Source organism: Meleagris gallopavo, chromosome 2 (genome assembly GCF_000146605.3).
Source record: "Meleagris gallopavo isolate NT-WF06-2002-E0010 breed Aviagen turkey brand Nicholas breeding stock chromosome 2, Turkey_5.1, whole genome shotgun sequence".
In the NCBI taxonomy this organism is placed as follows: Eukaryota; Metazoa; Chordata; class Aves; order Galliformes; family Phasianidae; genus Meleagris; species Meleagris gallopavo.
The window spans coordinates 20710398-20729067 of NC_015012.2; the positions used below are offsets into that span (position 1 = coordinate 20710398).

At 40.0% G+C, this 18670-nt stretch overlaps 1 protein-coding gene across 1 annotated transcript in view; it reads right to left on the minus strand.

Moving 5' to 3' along the window:
- Positions 1-14042, minus strand: part of RPS6KC1 (ribosomal protein S6 kinase C1) — a 73627-nt gene extending 59585 nt beyond the window's left edge. Inside the window, exons 1-5 of the mRNA XM_031552361.1 lie at positions 14010-14042; positions 13125-13236; positions 9662-9782; positions 3146-3261; positions 324-417 (exon numbers count right to left, since the gene is read on the minus strand). Coding sequence (XP_031408221.1) covers positions 324-417; positions 3146-3261; positions 9662-9782; positions 13125-13163 — 370 coding nt within the window. The 5' untranslated portion in view covers positions 13164-13236; positions 14010-14042. The remainder of the gene's footprint in view (positions 1-323; positions 418-3145; positions 3262-9661; positions 9783-13124; positions 13237-14009) is intronic.
- Positions 14043-18670: the final 4628 nt, after the last annotated feature.

Sequence of the window (18670 nt, forward strand, 5' to 3'; positions counted from 1 at the left end):
ACCTGACCGCTTACCCAACCTTTTGGAATCAGGTGGGATTACATACATTTACACCAGAGAGGTCAGTTCCCACTGATGCATGAAGAAGTTATTTTTGAACAACAGAGCACCAGGACATTTAAAGTGGACTGGACAAGCAAACTTCTAGCAGAGCAGACAGAGTTCTGCTAAGCCGAACTTTTTTTTTTTTTAAATCCCAGTTCAACTTATCTGTCACATCAAGCAAACAGAAACTAGATACTAATGTACAAATGCAGCACTTATCATTTATGTGCTCTTTTAAGAGATCAAGGTATAAGTCCGCATGACAGAAGGAAGCAAACCTTCAGAGCTGCAGTCAGATAGGTTGTCAGTCAGTGAGTCAGACAGAGGCTCAACAGGACCGATCAGTTCAGATCCATCATGTACCTCTCCACCCTGAAGAGAGGGAAAGAAATTACTTAGTTGCTGAGCTCTATGGAAAGTCTCATTATATAGCAGCGATATTCAAAGTTAACTTTTCTAACCAGTAAGCGTTCCACTGCCTTTCAGTTAATGCACTTCATCAATCTATACATATCTGCAAAATTAGCTTGAGGTTTAATCCTAGTATCATTCTAACCTATCCAACAACTGTATAAAACAGCTGGTATAATTTCTCACAGACTTCAACGGGTATAACACTGTAACACAATGGAAAGCACAGCAGTGACAGTGTAGAAGCAAAGCCCCATGTTGCTGCAGCAAGTGAGGATATATTCAAATGCAGCAGCCATGGACACAGAAACAAAGGAAAGAAGCTGCTTACCTTCAGGAGGCCTCAGGTTCACAGGGGATCTCTTGCAAGATACCCTTGCCTCCACTGCCAACCCTTAAATGAGATCTGAAAAGGGGTGGATCGTGGTTCTACCCCTTGCAGTCACCCAGGTGCACTGCATGCACCTGAGCTCTCCCGGGTTGGCCCTGCCTTCCCACCAGGTACTCAATCACTGCTTCAAGCCCTGACTTACCATTTCCACTACAAATGAGTAACAGTAAGCCTGACCAAATCCTTCTAGCTAAACTCCATACATTGCACAACATAAAATTAGGAAAAACCTCTCTGAAAGAGTGTTCAGGTGCTGGAACAGGCTGCCCAGGGAGATGGCTGATACACCATTCCTGAAGGTGTTCAAGAACCATTTAGATGTTATAATAAGGAACACAGTTTAGTGGGGAAATATTGGTGGCAGGTGGACAGTTGGACTTGATGATCTTGGAGATCTTCTCCAACCTTGGGGATTCTATGATTCTATGAAAATTCAAAATGCACTCCCTCTAAAGAACCAAAGCAAAACAAGGGTTTTTGCTCAGGCCATGGTTGCTTGCCACAGACCACTTAGGTAACAACTTCAGCTTCTGTGGTGAGTAACACAAGCCCTGAACCACACAGGCTGCAGCAGGTCTACATGCAAGTCTAGAGTTTTACACAGAGAGAACGGTGATGCTCCAGCTCTCTTGTGGTTTGAATCTCTGCCATTTCATGGTATGCCCTAGGTCAGCAGGGCCCTCACATAGAAGTGTCTGTGGATCAGATTAATAGCCTAACTAGGATCCAGTATCCGGAGTTTAGGACAAAAGAAGATAAGGCCAGGGCCAGCACGCAAGGACAGTGTTATACCCTTCTAAGCCTGGAAAGTATTATAAGTAAAGTATCAAAAGAAACAGTTAATTGCATGAGGAAACACCTTTTTTTTTTTTTTTTTTTTTGCTGTTGCTTTGTATGTTGAGGGTGTCATTTTGTCACTGTTTTTTTAATCTTCTGCTTCGCATTTCAAGTTCATCCCTTCCATGCAACTTTATTAGAAAATGCACCACCTCCAAAGGCATTTCTAGTCTGTCTCGAACTATTCCAGCACATTTCCACATAGGTAGTCTGTTTTTTCTGGAGTCAGTAGTACATAGACAGACACGGCATCCCCCTCAGTTCTTTCTAAAACTTCAATGACCAACTCTACCTTCTCCATGATTATATGCACAGAAATCTGACAAGCAACAAAACCACTCACAGGTGGAGCTGAAGGACTGAGCTGGTGACTGATCAAAACATGAGGCTTTCTTTCAGAAAAGCATAACATAGCATCAGCTAGTATGAGCTCAAGCTGTTACACTTGCATAAATCTCCTTGTAGACATATTTACTCCTATAAAAATGAATGCCATTCTAGGTTTGTTCATTGCCTTACAAAGTCAGAAAACATTCACTGCAAGGCTAAAACCAATACTTTTTTTAAGTAAAAGATGGTAACAGTTCTGAACAAATATCCAAAAGCACGGAAGTATTTAAAAATAAATTTTAAAAAGTGTAAATGGAAATAAACTGAAAAATATTTAAATTCATTCTCCTATTTAGCATTACTTCCAATGCTTAACGAAAACTATTATGCAATAACTGTACCATGAAAGTGAGTTGTAATTTGTAAGCCTTGCTGTAATCTTGCTTTTGCATGCTTAGTCTCTTTAAATGATACATGTCAATACACTTGTAACCTGATCTAAACTAAATGAGCATTTCCTTAATTTCAGGGAGTTATTATCATGTATACAAGTAAATTGATGCTTATCTGCCTGTGGAATATTGGAATTAGCTAAGTACTGAAAATAAAGAGGTTTGAAGAAACTATTGAAAGTGAACTGCTTCAGATGTAATCAAAAGGAAGTCTCAACTTACAGTCTTAGACTGTATTCTGGTGAATGGTTCTCATAACACTGTGCAAGTAGCATATTTAACTAGTTACATGCCAAATTTGTTTTCATGGAACTGAACCCAGAACAGGCCAAGAAAAGAGTTTCCTAAGTCTTCATTCTTCTAGTTTGATGGTAGAATTTTTATTGTTTCCCCACATCATCCAGATTTAACATCACTGGTTTTGCTCATCATTTCGTAAGCAAAAATTCCAAATCCCTTCACCTAAAGTTCCTGTAGACCTTTCCATCTTAGAGGTATGATACACCTTTTTGGTTTTTAACTCAAAGCTACATTTTGAGAGTGAATGGAAAACTGCCAGTTGCTTCAGAAACCATGTCAGACCAGCTGGTTGGCACTCTATTGCTTATAAACAAAGCAGAATCAGCAGTATACTTTATTCCTATCAATAAGGAAAATACTCTTGTAAATACTAACAAACCTTAAAAAACTCTTCAAGCTGTTTGCTGTTATAGAGAGCAGGGATATTAGCAGAAAACTGCAACAGGTCTTCAGCACATTGCCTTCTTTCTTCAATCACAGTTTCATCAAATCGCCCTGGAACAGATACGTGGATTGACAGTTTTAGAAATAACTAGACATTTATTCTGCAATAATAACCACCACAGAGTAAATAAATATTTATTTAAAAAAAAAAAAAAGCAATGTTCTGGAGACAATGCCCTGAGCCTGTGGAAGTCATTCCAGTGCTTCAGAAGAACACAGCAAATCTTCAATCTTCCTATTCTCAATTATCCCTAGAGTACCACCTTCTGCAATCCACTTGCATGATGAAAGCTGGCAGCTACGACAAGAACCCTTCACGCTCTCATCGTAAGAATATGTGAGGCAACATTCTTCATTAGCCAAGAGACACTAACGGATGTCCAGTGCTGTCTAACAGTAAATGATACGTGCGCAATTTGACAATATGCCAGTCAGTGTCAGCCTTGATTACAGCCCAAATCCTGTAAGGAGCTGAGCATTCTTCACGTGTTCTCAAGAGCGATGCATGACATGAGCAGAAAGCAGAAATATTCTAAAAGCCCCCAGACAGATAATTGATTCCAAGGTGCTGTTTATGGAGACAAATCACAGTGAGACAGGGAAGTTACCAGGCACTGAAGCAGCTCCATGCAGACAGGGCCTCATCTGCCCTGGATTCAGGAGGTAATCAGAGCTGGGAGGCAGCTCGTTTACCAAAACGTACAGTCCTTTCCTTTTTCCCTTCCCAGCACCCAAGACGTTCCAATTAGAAAAAAAAAAAAAAGTTTAAAAACCAATCCCACAGCTCACCTCAGAGATTTGCTTCTCAGGAGAAAGGACCCTTGCATTACTACCTTAAATCCACATTCTTCACAATTGCACACAACTTCTTTTAGCTTTTCATATCAACATCACTTTGTTGTTGAAATAGTTATAAGTTTACAAAAGGAAAAGGGCAGAGGTGAACAGTAATAATTGGAGGAGAATAGAAAAGATAGTTGAAACAGCTATACAGAGGGAAAAAAAAGGACTGGGAAGACAAGTTCAAGAAATAGTATTGCTATAACAGCATGACCATAAAAATAAGAGCCACCTATAACAGCTCTGTGGCATTAACCTTTGAAGAGGACAAAAGATGCATTGAATACAGAAGCAAAATTCATTTATACTCAGAACAAGCAAAAAAAAAAAAATCCCAGAAGAAAATATCAAAGCAGGACTCTTTCCAGAAATTCTTCAAGTAAATAGCTCCTGCCCATGTGGTAACAGAAAAAAGAAAATAAAACTAGAAAGACATGTACATACTCAGAAGATCACAAACACAGCTTTTGAGGATTATTTTTTCCATGAAAAGAAAGAAAAGACATTGCTGGGCTAATTTTCAGCTGGATCAGCCCCATGATTTGTTCACCCCGGCCATTCAGCTATACAAACATTAGCAGACATACAAAAGAGTGGGCAACAAGTAAGCAGAAAGAAGGCAAAGGCAATACTATCACATTCAGTGGCAGTGCTGAAATCAGGCCATATCAAACTGCTCATCAGACTTCAGAGGCCTTCAGAGCAACACTGTAGGAGCATTATGTTTTTTTGCCTCACTCCAAGCAAAACAGGACATCATGAAAAAATAATTTCCCTCAGTAAAGCATAACAGCATGAAATAAATTAATCTACAAAGTAACACAGATGCTAATGCAATGCATCAGAAAATTGATTACAAAGAAATTAGCAGCTAACAAGGTCAGAAACGTACAATCTGCACAAAAAAGTGATTCTGTAAGACACCATTCCTGGTTTCCCAAGGATCCTTCTCTCTCCATTATACTCCTTCATCAAAACCAGCTAAGAAGTGACTTTCTTCTTCCTCACCTTCTTCAAGCTTCCACCAGGCCCAGGCAGCATGCACTCAGGCCTACAGGCCGAAAATGTTCTTGCTCATGTGCAAATCCAACAGGCAGCAGCTGGCTCCTCCTTCCCTTAGGAGGATGCAGCGTGGGCACCCTACTCACTGGGATGCTGTTCCACACACTTCACAGAAACTTCATTAGGCTTGCAGGCACCTCATCTCTCAAATTCAGCTGATCCACATGAGCAAGAGATTTGACTTTCTGACAGTGCAATTATATAAGCCTTATTTTCTTATGGAGCTGAGCAAAAACAAAATTCACTAAGATGTATGTTGGAATAAAGCCACTGAAACATTAGTCACTGTCACATTTTCTGGCTCATCAGCATCACGATACACTAACAGGACCACCAGTTTCAGAATTACAGGACTTCTTGGGATGGAAAAATATTATTGGCACTGGTTTGTTCACAGACCGTCATCTTTGCAGCAGTTCCATGCCCAGACACACTTACTGAACTCCTTCCCACTCCTCTAATTTTCCTGTTGCTCAACGCGTGGGCTGCTCTCTCCATTCTCAGTAAGACTTCCAGAAGTACTCAGATACTCGTCCGACTCTTCAGACACAGTCTAAATGATATCTTCCTGCACCTATGGCAATGTAACTTCCGCTGCTCTTCACATCTCTTAGACAAATGAAAACTTCATGACAGAGATCATAGCTTACCAGAGTTTTAGGAAATCTCAAGTTTCATCGTACAACAAATGCATTAACATCATTAGGCTACTCCTCCAGCAAGTGATCCTTTCAGAATTTCCTATGAGCATGGAAATCAAATGCAAATTTCTGTTAAGAGACTTCACCATTCTGTTTCTGGAGCAGATCTGAAAAACAAAGTACCTAGCAAAGTTTCTGCTCACAGTGCAGTTTCTCACAACACTTCAGACAACACATGACACCTAATCCTTAAACAGGTTCCTTCATTTGGTATCATTACCCGAGCCTGCACGATCACCCATAACAGGGTGGAAAAGTTCATTCTACTTTTTCTATCCTTCACTTGACTCATTTTTCCCTCACCCATACCAAGTTTCATATTTGGAAGTGAGCAGCTTAATAAAACACACACACTTGCAGATCATAATTTTCAAAAGCTGTGCTGTAGAACATGCAAGGCAGCTCAATTCTGACACATCTTTGGTTATCCCAAATACAACAGCACAGCATGACTGACTCATTTGTAAATCCTTCTCAGTATTCCATATCACCTCCTGAAACTCTGAATGCTACACTTGAGATTCTGCTGAGGTTTAACATTTTTAGAACAAATAAGCTCAACTATCTGAATCAACAGTGCCCACTTGTAAAGTATACTCTCCACAAAACAACACGAACTGCTATTTCAAGTATATGCATTTAAAAAAAAAAATGAAACTATGTCATTGGCGACTACTGGCAATGCTTATAAATAACTAATTTAAAAACTGCAACAAATAAAACATCACCGCAGCGAAAAAATGTTTCAGAAATGTTTCATTAAAGCAGCTTGAAAAGGGAAGCTCTTAACAGAGGCGTGCTTTGCAGCTCACCTTTAACTGAACAAGACTGAAAAGAAGTTTGTCAAAAACTCAGCATCCACAAAGGCTACACGTTTCTCTAATACCAAAAGCACTAGGACTGAAGTTATGTGCTTTAGGTGGCAATAAGACACACAGCACCTATTAGGAAGTAGAAGAGACGTGGAAGGAGCTGTTGTAAAATGTTATGTTTTAAATGAAGATAAATCTTACATTGGAAAAAATAAGACATTTCTGTTCCTTTCTGCTATCTATGAATTATTTAAAACTTGTTTTTACTTCATTTTTTCTTTCCTGTATTTTTCATTCAAACTTAGTGAGTTTTGCTTAGTTTGGTTTTTAACCTCAAAAGTGTTTTGTCAACTCCTACACTGAGTCTTTCTGTAATTTCCTTCTCTTTGAATGTATGCTGCAGTTACGTTTGTCCTTTCCATATAAAAGACGTATTTTAAAGGGATTTCATTCTATTCGCCCCGTGTTTATAGAGGTACCACAGTAACAGCTCCCAAATCTGTGTATCTGACAAATAAATTAGAAGTTTGTACTCTTTTCAACCTCTGTTTTTATTTCTCTTCCCCCTCCCTTGTGAACAGATACCATATCTTCTACCTAAAATTACATTACAGATTGCAAATGTTGGCTCTGTGAATAACTTGGCCAGCAAGCACTCTAGTTTGTAAATGAGACATAAAAATAATCTCAAGATGAAACTAGTAAGGCACTCTCTATTTAAACATCAGTGCACAAGTTCTGACAGAACAGTGAAGCTTACTCCTCTTCCAACTTCATAAATAAGCAATAAAAAGACCCAAGAGCTGGGTGTAATGTACCTGTTGCGAAAGACAACTTAAACTAGGAATTTTACACAGCTCTGCACAGAGACCCATGAAGTCTACACCAGAGCTCAGCTTCCTTGCCCATCGCTTGAACATTTCTAACAATAGCAGGCTAAGTCAGTGCCTCCCCGAGGGTAGTTTGCACACAGGCTGCAAGCCAACTTCAACTTGTTAATGTTCATATATTCTTTAAAACATTCCTACACCATGCCGACGTGCAGCACAGTGAACAAGAATAAGCATGGCAGCACTAGGTAGCAAAAACTCTACGTCTGGCAGAATTTGGTCCTGAAACTAAGGGAAAAGTTGTGCTTTGCAGGTGGAGGTTTTGCCTCCGCGGGAGTTTCCTACTGTTTTTCTGACAGTGGAGGAAAAAGAGGGCTGCCAGCAAATACTGCTACAGTGCCATAGGCCAGAGCTGCACAACAGCACTGCTGAATGAAGGGTGACTGAACCACCTCTGCAATGGCACTCTGTGAACTGGCAGGTTTGCCTATCTCAAAGTCACAGAGGGCTAGAGTTTTTTGTTATCTTCTTTGCACATTTACCCCCAAGAAATCATAATTTAAAATAAAAAAATGGACCAACAAAAAACACTGTGCAATATAAAAAGAATTAAAAATGCAGATAAGGTATGCAAAGAACAGCAAGATGCAAGAAAGGGAAAAAAAAAGTGTTAAATGCATGCAAAAATGCTATACATAGAAAAAAAACAAGCAAAGACACACACTAGATGCACATCAAAACATAGTACATGTGAAAAGATGGGCAGTGAATGGTAAAAATGTCAAATGCATGCTAGAGGCTGAAACACACTACCAAGGGACAAGGAAAAAATGTGCAAAAGCTTATGCCACATGCATGCCTACAAACAGTGCATGAGGAAAATGTGGAAACATGCAGCAGCTGCACATTGGCTGCTTAAAAAGACACGTGAAAAATAAACACAAAAAAAGAGCACACCTAAGGCCCACCCAGCTGAGAAATGCACCACATGCAAAAATGCACAAAAAACCACACTGCATAGATGCCAAAAATGGAGAAAAGGTGCAAAACTGTACACTAGAGGCAGGCCATGAAACTTGAAAAACAATCAACACACAAACATTAAATTCCAAGGAAAAAAAATATGAAAAAAAAAGGCTTAAAGCTCAAGATTACTGCACATCCAGCAAGATAAGTTCCAAAATACAATGTTACACAATAGGATATTACATTTTAATGTTAAAGTTATTTTAAGTCTTAACACTCAGGAGGTTTGGATGGCCTTTTTGGTTGGTTGGTTGGTTGGTTTTTACTTGAGAGGCACAGAACATTTTTTTCTTTTGTATTTGACAGAGTGCAATTGGTTCCATATGGAGTTCTATACAGAGCCATATTGCTTCAGTGAAAAGTCATCTATAGCTACACTTGATGATTTTCATCTGGATTACAGTAAGGCCCTTTTTGGCTAATTAGATTTGCCACGTATTTCTCATGTAGAGTCACAGCCCTTTTATGTATAATTAATAGCTTTATGTAAAACTGACCTCAAAAGAGTATACAATTGATAGTTATAATTAAATATAACATATATTTTCTCCAACATTGTACTTCACTGTAACTCATCAATAAACAGTCTATATATAATAGTCTTGTACATTGTTCAAGCACTGTTCACAAAGCTAATACAAACAACGTGCTCCTGAAAACAGGGAACTAATGTTTAACAGATATAGAATCCTTAGAGTTGGAAGGGACCTTTAAAGGCCATCTAGTCCAACTCCCCTGCATTGAACAGGGACACCACATCTAGATCAAGTTGCTCAGGGCCTTATCCAACCTCGCTTTGAAAGTCTCCAGGGACAGGGCATCAACCTCATCTCGAGGTAACCTGTTCCAGTGCCTCACCACCCTCACTGTAAGAGACTTTTATAGAACACATTACATCAATAAACATAAGTGCTTATTTCTCTAAAACGCACAAGCATGTAAATAATTCCATTTACTTTACATATATATACATACAATTACTTTACTTTACATAAACAAAATAATAAAAATACCTAATTGTGATAGCAGCCCACCTATCGGTAAGAATTCACAACAAACCAAAAACATTGAGCTCAAAAGCACATAGGAAAGATTTCTCCACACAGCTGCGAAACAAAATGTACTCATGGATTCTGAGTGATCAATACATTTCAGCAACTCAGGAAGAAACCATGCTTACCGAACACTATTGCTTTGGCAAAAGGTGGAAAGAGTTCTGTATGCCTGTAGAGGTTTTTATGAATTTGCCAGAGATCTTTGTGCAGCTTCTTAAAGTCGCTGTATCTCTTCCAAACGACTATCTGAAGCACAGAAAGAGGAGGGGAGCATTAGTAGGGTCATTGTTCGAAGCACAAATATATTTTCAAGCAAATCAAATCACTACCTTCAGCAAACACGTTTAGCAAAAATATACAGTCTGAACTGACAATTGTAACAATCATAAAAAATAGTGATTCATTACCTATCCCCAACCCCCATTTTGGCTAACAAGGCTATAGCATACAGACTAAACATTAAGGAAAAGATGAAAAAAGGACACAGAGGGTGAAAGCAGCATTGTTTCGGCCACGATGCAAACCAGTTACACAGGGAACCACTAAGAGAAGGGAAAAAAAAGCTAAATAGGAGCATTTCACTATCCAAAATTCAACAGCATGCTGTGTTTGGCGCAGATATGGGGAAGAGCCAACAGCAAGAGAAAACTAGGAAAAATAAATCAGTTCAAGTAAAGGATTCTGACGGAATCTTATGGACAGAGGATTTTTTATGGACAGAGCATTACGCACCGAGCACTACAAACTAGCTGATAATTTATGCATCTACATAAGATGCTGATCATGTCCAAATGCAAGTCCAAATTTTTTATTACTAATAATCATGGTAAAAAAAATTGAACAATTCTTTTTGTACTCTAGACTTCAGAAATGCAAGGACAGCATTCATTACAACAGATTTTCCTGATCTGCCCTTTTCAGAAAGAAGCAGCCATCTTGCAGCCAGGTATCTACATTATCCTTCTTCCATTCCATTCTTTGTATCCTGCCATTTGAGAAAGAAGGAAACCCAGTAGGAAAATCAGATCAGGAGAAAAATCAAGCAACAGAATTTACATTTGACTGCTAACGAGTTTGCTAACAAGATTTAGGAAAATAAATTAAAAAAAAAAACAAAGGCATTTTTTGCTAAACTCATTAAGCCATGGTAATAAAACTCAAAACTAATGCAAAGAGACTAGTATAGAACAAAGAAAAACAGAGTGTAATAAACTCATAAGTTGATTCCAATGTTTCATCAGTCAAATGTCTCAATCATGTTAACACTGCTAAACACCATTTTAAATATTTCAAATATTTATTGGAATATTTTAATATATTAACCAGTTGCATTCTCATGAGCAATCGATTGAAAAAAATTTACTTTTCTCAAGGAGATCAGATATAGAGATAAGTAAAAGGTTTGATTTTAGAGTAATTTTTTTTTCTTTTTAAGCACCAGGTCAGAGGCCTTCCAATTGTCAGTGGATGCAAGTCATATCTACAGAACAATGCAGATATAAGGCAATAGGACTGTGAGGAGTGCATATGCAAAGCTTTACCATGGCAACACTCTATTCACCTTATCAATTTAACTATGTGTAAAGTAGCTGTCCTGACTCAGCCCCACCTACGAGGCACATGCATCCAGAACTCAGCTGCAATTAGTATTTGATGGAGTTCGACAGGCAAGGCAATTAAAAACAGAATCTCTCAAGAAAGCTAACTAGTGATTTGACTTCCAGAAACAATAATTCTCTACTGCTGTACTTCCATTTAATCCAATATCCAGAAAGTGGGTGATTAGCACTTCTTGAGTTTCTTAAGAAAGCAAAGTCACAAAACATCAAGTTGCAATATAGTCAGTTCTTGAAGACAATGGGAAATACTGCCAAAAATTAAGAGCATTAAATTCTGTTCCACTACAGAGTATTATTTTTTGCTGCTGCGAGCATTCTCCCAATAGCCAGGAGGAGAAAACATAAATGGCCTGTAAAGCAAGTGAGTGAAGGTCATCCTAAACTCTTTCACAAGCTCATGGACTTTGCATGCACTTCTTTGCATGCACACAGCTCAGCAAAGTTAGCAAAGTTAGCAAAGCTCCCACTGTAATATACTCTTTAGAAATCGCATTTGGAGGAAGGACATGTTATACTTTGAGGCCCAACAAAGCACACTAAGTATATCATAAAACAGAAATTAGACTTGTAAGGCAATAATGTGTGTGCTCATCACAGCTAGAGCCAGTGTATCTCTATTAACTAATCTGATCTCTGTCTTCCACAACAAACAACCCTTTCTCTTCAGCAAATAAGGGAGGAAAAAAAGAAAATCAACCATGACTGCCCTAACTACAATGACTTCATATGCCATGTTGCCATCATCAACACCCAGAAGCAAGGAAACTGAGATGAATGCCACAAGCCCTTCAGTATCTATTAAATCCTCCACAGACAATTTTGCATTAATGTCATTCTTCCGAGAAGAAATCCCTTACAAAGTTATCTTCCTTCCTGTCCCAGCAATAACAGGTGAGGACATCCTGAACTCCAGTTGGCTGCAGCGGGAGAGACTGTGCAATAAAGGTATTCTAAAGTGTACTTAGAAGAGGTGATAGAAAGCAGAATTGAGGTGACTGTACTTGGCCTTACATACAGCTGCACATACGTAACTCATTTATTAGCATCACAGCAGTGCCATTAAAAGACTTCTGAAAACGTAGGCAGGCGTGGCCAAGTGGGAAGTGGTTGCACAAGATATAAAGCAAGAGGGTTGTTCAATATACAAAATTCTGTCTGTTGGATTTCTAATCAAGTATTCCAGAAAACTGAGGTAATTTATTTTCAGCGGGAGCAGATTAGAAGCATCTTTTTTTTCTTTCAAACACTGCCCACAGTTCTTTCACTTCACAGGAGATCACTGTAACAGCAAAGCTCCCAATGCATGCTGTTTTCCCACTATAATTCACCCTTCTGGCAACTACAGTCTACAGTCTTGCTTTTAGTAACTAGGAGCTTTCAGATGCTTGCTTATAACAAAACTGCATCGCACTACCACACTGTCACGTGCAAAATAATTGCTTTGATACAGTGCAAAGTGGAAAAATTATCAACTAGTCCATGGCACATTTACGTTTCCATGTTGACGAGAATATGTGGAATCCTGCAAGGCTAACCTGCATCTATAAAGTAAAGCAAGGACTGAAGGATATGGTTTTGCTGTTTTTTTCAAAATTATTTATGAAGTATATTCATGCAGTACACTAGCTGAAAGACACTCAATGCATTTTACTGAGGAATAGCTCATCAACAGCTGTTATAAAGTGTTTCTCCCACAAATGAAGATTAATGTCCTGGCAAGGGTGCACATGGGTAGGCTCAATTCAAGAGTCTCTCTGGAAGTGGAGACTGAGCTACAAACTACAATCACACAGGTCTACTACTAGATCCACGATCACTCTGATTCTCATAGACTATTTTAATCTTCTATAGCTTAAGAAAAAATAAATAAATAAAAAGCCAAAAGCATGAATGCTCATGCTTGTCTCATCCTCAAGACTTCAAAGAAAGATGCAACAAAAGGGTATTAGGTGTAGCAGGCAAGTCTCACCTCTGCCAAGCCACTAATCAGTAACTCATGTCTGACCATACAGATGCAATGAATTCATCTATGGGCTCTTCTTTCATCAACTATCCAGGTTCTCCTCAACTGTGGTAAGAGACTGCACCAGAAATTCAACATATGCATGTTACTCAATGTCTGAAAAGCCGTAAGGTTGTGCTTTTGAAGGAAGATACTGCATGTACATCATAATAGTATCAGCAATGTCAAGTCATTAGTCTAGAAGAAATCAAGAAGGAAACAAAAAATAGATTTTCCAAGGCATTAAAGTGATACAAGGCTTATTCAGAGCCTTTTTGGAAGAGGCAAAGAGGAAGCAATTCAAAAGTTTTATCAAAGTACATCATGGGAAAACACTTAACGATCCTCAAAGAGAGACACATAATGTATGACTTGTAGTCTAATCTCCCTCAATTACTCCCACGCACCTCCATTTTCCCTGCTCACTAACAGCCAGTAATGATGTAGGCTTTTCCATGAAGTATTGGTTAAAGAGGAGAATAATACCTACAGCTGAGACCTAAGACTTGGATTGCGGACTGATCTCTAATTTTACCAGTAGGACTTAAGTAACCATCAATTTGCCAATTCCAGCCCTGAGAAAAGAGCTTGAAAAGTTATCAAAGCCTTTTGTCATCAAAAGACACTTTACTGCCTAAGATTTTGTTTCAAGTCGCATTCATCACTGAGAGCAGAATTGCAACATGTTACACCAGCGACTGTTTTCAAAGCAAAAAAACAGATGGAAACATACAAAAAAGTGTTTGCACAATTATGGTGACAAAATACACAGATATTGCTAAATTACATCAAAGATACTTCAAAAGGCATAATGTGATGTGTAAAGATATTTGCACAAGTTTAAGCTGTTACCTCCTGGACATCCTCTGGATTTTTTCTCGAAACAATCTGAAAAGAAAAACAAAAACATTAAGCATTCAGCTTTACTATTCCAAATGGAAGCATGCAATGATTTGTTGCTGAAAATTAAAACCTGGAAAAAGGCAAGCACTTGTATATTTCTCCTTGCACTTGGAACTGTTTTCATTAGTTTCACAGAAATCTAATAACCAAACACAACACAGTAGGGAGCTCCAGCAGCAGAGATCGTTGCTGGGATGAGAAATCAAGATGGACATTCCAGGCAAAATGGCACAGAAGGCATCTCGCAGAACAAAGCCACAGAGTGCACCCCCCTCATCTTTCCCATCTTCTCCTATTATTTCATATTAGGGTCACATTACTCCCACTAAGCAGAGCTAATTAAGGCTATGTTTAGCTTAATACAAGTCACTCACAGCCTTGCTGTGAATGTAAGGCTTTGTATTCATTAAGACAGTATTTTCACTTCACTTACAGCCATCAATGTGCATACACAACTAATTCCATCCTTCCGTATTTGTTTCTGCTTAAACGCTCTTTTCCTAATTAATTATAAATGACTTTGTCCAGAGGAAAATCGCAGTGAAAATAAGGCTTGGCTGCACACCATCAAGAAGCCTGTGTTTTGTCAGGATTTCTTTCCATAAATAAACATTGACTGCAAAAGCCTTCGTAATCCAAGTTCTGTATTGGTCTTATAAAACAGCAGTAAGAGCAAATCCACACAATGAAACACATTGAAACCAGGTATCTTTATTTCATAACTGCAATTACCTTGTGTCAGTCAGTATATCCTTCATTATAACTCAGTCGAAGGTGTTTAGCACAATAATTAGCCAGTATTAAATAAACAGGGCATTCTCACCCCAAACTCAGACTATCTGCACACTGACACACCCCAAAACAATTAGCACTGTGAACTGGTGACATATAGGGGCAGGCTAAAGGAGTTGACGTGATTTATGTTCCACAGCATAAAACACCATCCCACTGGCCTTGAGCATCACTCGGTTGCCATTCCTTGTAACAGCCTGCACTGACAAACCTTTCCTCAGCTTCTCCTCAATCCAAAGAAATCTGTGACTAATGTCACATTTGGCAACTTTACCAAACTTTAACCTTGTGGCTGTGCTACCTCATTCACTTCCAGCCAGTTCCTGTGTACCGTTTGTGCACCATTCCGACCCTTCCTTTCCAGCAGCTGGCGTACTTGATGTAGGGAAGCTGTAGAGTTGAGGAAGGAAGGTACCACAGGTATGGCTGTGCGTCAAAAGGAGACCAAAGGGTGTGCACCAGCTGTTTGGCTTTGCAGTTCACCTTTAGTTAAAGTCTTACACCAGTTCTGGCAGCTAGGAAAGTTAGCAGATGGGCAGGAGGAGACCCAGAGAGATGAGTAATTACCAGCCAGTTAGTAAGAATCTGGAATAAAACCCAGAGGCCCTGTTCCACACTTGTTATAATGTTACATTGCCTTCTATATCTACCAGTCCTGCCAACTTTAAGTCAGTATGTAATAATTAATGTGTCGTCCTACTTTGTTCTTCATATCCTTTCCTGAAGGTCAGCCCCAAAAGAGGTCTTCCCCTTCAACCAAACAATCAATCCAGAGACTTGCCAAAAAAACTAACCCCCAAGTTTTCAGTGCACATTTTTAGTCCTTCCATAAGGATCAATGCAATTGGCTCCTTCTGCAAATCTTTAATGCAAGCAACTTCCATCTATTTTAAAAATATCATCGGGATACCCATCAATGAGCTGAGCAATGCATAACTACTGCATTATGATCTGAAAAGAGAGACCCTAAAAGGATCTCATACCTCACCTTTGAGCTAAGTATTTCAGAATATCCTATTCCTGCAGATGGCCAATGTAACTCAGTTGAATTTTAATTAGTAACTGTAATCTGCTCAATTAGTAACTGTAATCTGCTCAATTTTCTGAACTTTTATGAGCAGCCTACATTTTCAGATATCATATAAACAATTCTCTTGGTATCATCACTTTCTGATAATTCTCTCTGTGCTTACGGTTAACTTATCGAATCTACTTTATAAATATGTGGCCTCAGTGTAGTTTCAGAAAAGATTCACTCACGCACCACTGAAAGGCATCTCCACTAGCACACTTAGTGCCCCAGGTCTGTCAGAACGGGATTCAATGCAAGGGGAAGACCCACCCCACTTTTTTCCTGGCGGTCCCCCAAAGCTGCTGAGCATTAGCTCAGCCAATACAGCTGTAGTGCTGTGATATCAACCATTGAGCCAGAGCACTGCAGGAACAGGAGGGAGGAAAAGGAGGGGAGAAAAAGGGACGGCAGCAGATTTGTTCACTGAATTATTTTTAAATCATTTTGTCCAATGTCTAACACTTCTAATCCTCACTTTAAGTACTACGTAATAGATTACCAGATAGAGATCCACTGAGATGAGAAAACGCTATTTGTATTTGTACATTTGTCAGTACAACACATGCTTTGCTGCATAAATTAAATAATTTTGTATTTCAAGGACTTTCAACATCAAAACACAGCAAAGAATGAAAGATCTCTGGATAGCTCAGCTTAATTTGGAGAGAACACAGGCTGACCAACTCCTTGTTCTGCAGGAAAACCACTGCAGCCAGCGTGCTCCCCAATTCTGAACTGCATCTCCTGGAAAACCACACCATCAGCATGGCTCCAACTTACAGGACACGGAGACACACTGTCATTTCTCACTAGTTAACCACAGCCTGCTCCTGAACAAGTGTGCAAGTACGAAAATATCATTTATTTTGACCATCTCCCACTCTGAACCAGCATTACTCCATCCCCCGCGTAGCACCTATTGCTCTCCTTAGTTGAACACCACCAGCCAGGTGACCAGCCACCAGCCAACCCCATTTACTGCAATCCTTTGAGCTGCCCCACTTACTTTACTTACAGCACAGCAGGACTGCCTGCTGTTGGACTTAAAAAGGTGGTGCTTGTAGAGTGACCAGCTTGCATGGAATCCCCCTAAACCTTCCAAAATTGATTCCCAGGGAACACTGCTAACTCACGTAGGATAAGGTTTGCTCTCCTGAAGTCCAGAGTGGTAATGCTGATCTTTCTTCTCTTCCCTCCAAAACGTTTGAACGTAACCACTGCTAGAGTGCTGTGGCCAAGACAGCAACTTACTGACATCTCTCCCACAGGGCCTTCCCTGTCCTCAAACAACAGCTCTAGGAGGGCACCTTTCCCCCTTAGCTGTCTCACTTATTTCTTGCGACAGGAAATTATCTTCAACTTGCTTTGGGAATTCCCCAGACTCAGCTGTCACAGCAGTTTGTGTCTGAAAAGTTGAAGTCTTCCATAGGGATGAGTTCAGCTGGTGCTACAATTCCCCCTAACTACCTACAGAATAGCTCATCTGTACTACCATCATGGGTGGGGGGACAGTCAATAGCAGACACCCATGACAACATCTGCTTTGCGATCCATCCCCTTAATCTTCATTCAGAGGCTCTCTGACTGCAAGCACAACCTAATCTTTCTCCTTTAGATTAAAATCTCTGAGGGGAAAAAAAAAAAAAACCCACCTTTTTTTGCCTCTTAGTAAAAAGTCGTTTATTTGACTAAAAAGGATGTATCAAGCATGTCCCATATCTGTGTTTGTATTAATACACACCTGTAGGCTGCTCCAAAAGTAATGCCTACAACTTATTTCCATAGAAAATACAACAAAGAGCACAACAACGTTCTTTGACAGAGCAAATTCTCAGCTACAAACCACTATTTTCCAACTCAGTCACCACCATTAGCTATGCATATTCACCAGCAATGAACAAGAGCCTGCATAAGCATGGCCGTCCAGAATGCTGCTTGTCTTCCACATAATTTTCATCTCTTTTGAAACACACCACCCACCGCCTCACATGCTCACACCCACTGTTTGATCTCCATCAATGTTCAACAAGGGTTGGTGACCATTAGTGGGTGCTAATTTTTCCATATGGATGAATTCAATTCCATACCTTCGCCTCATGCGCACTCCCATGTCAGACGCCATTTTGTCAGAGTGCCCCTCTGCTGCCATCTGTCACACAGCCACAACATGTAATGGGATACTGGTGGAAAGGTTCAGCCTCTGCTGCTGTACCACCAACATATGCCTCTGACATCGTGTGCCAACACATCAGAACAGGAAACATTACTTTTGGAGCAGCCCTCATTTTGGGTGGGAGGGTGGGGGGGAGGAATAAGAGTAAAAATAGGTTTTTAATTCTACAGAATGATTTCATGCAATGTGATCGTGCTCAAAAAACCTGAGTGCTACAGCTTGGTACAAAATGCCAAGGTTAGGGGAAGGGATACACACAGACACATTGCTCTCCCAGGCAGAACACCTACAGCCACAGCACCCGCACGATCACAGCCATCTGAACACAGCCCCTCCTTTCTGGTGGTCTCAACACACCCACTAACCCACGACCTGAACTCCCACTCCTCTCGCAGCTTTCTCCGGGTATTTACATACTCCTCCTCCCTTTTGGGCTTCAAGGCGAAGATGGAGGCGAAAAGCATCCAGCACCATCACAGGGCAGAGGCCCGAGCCCGCGCAGCCCTGAAGACAGGGGTCCCTGCACAACTATTCCGGCCCAGCGGCCCCCCAGCCGGGCGGGGAGGGCGAAGG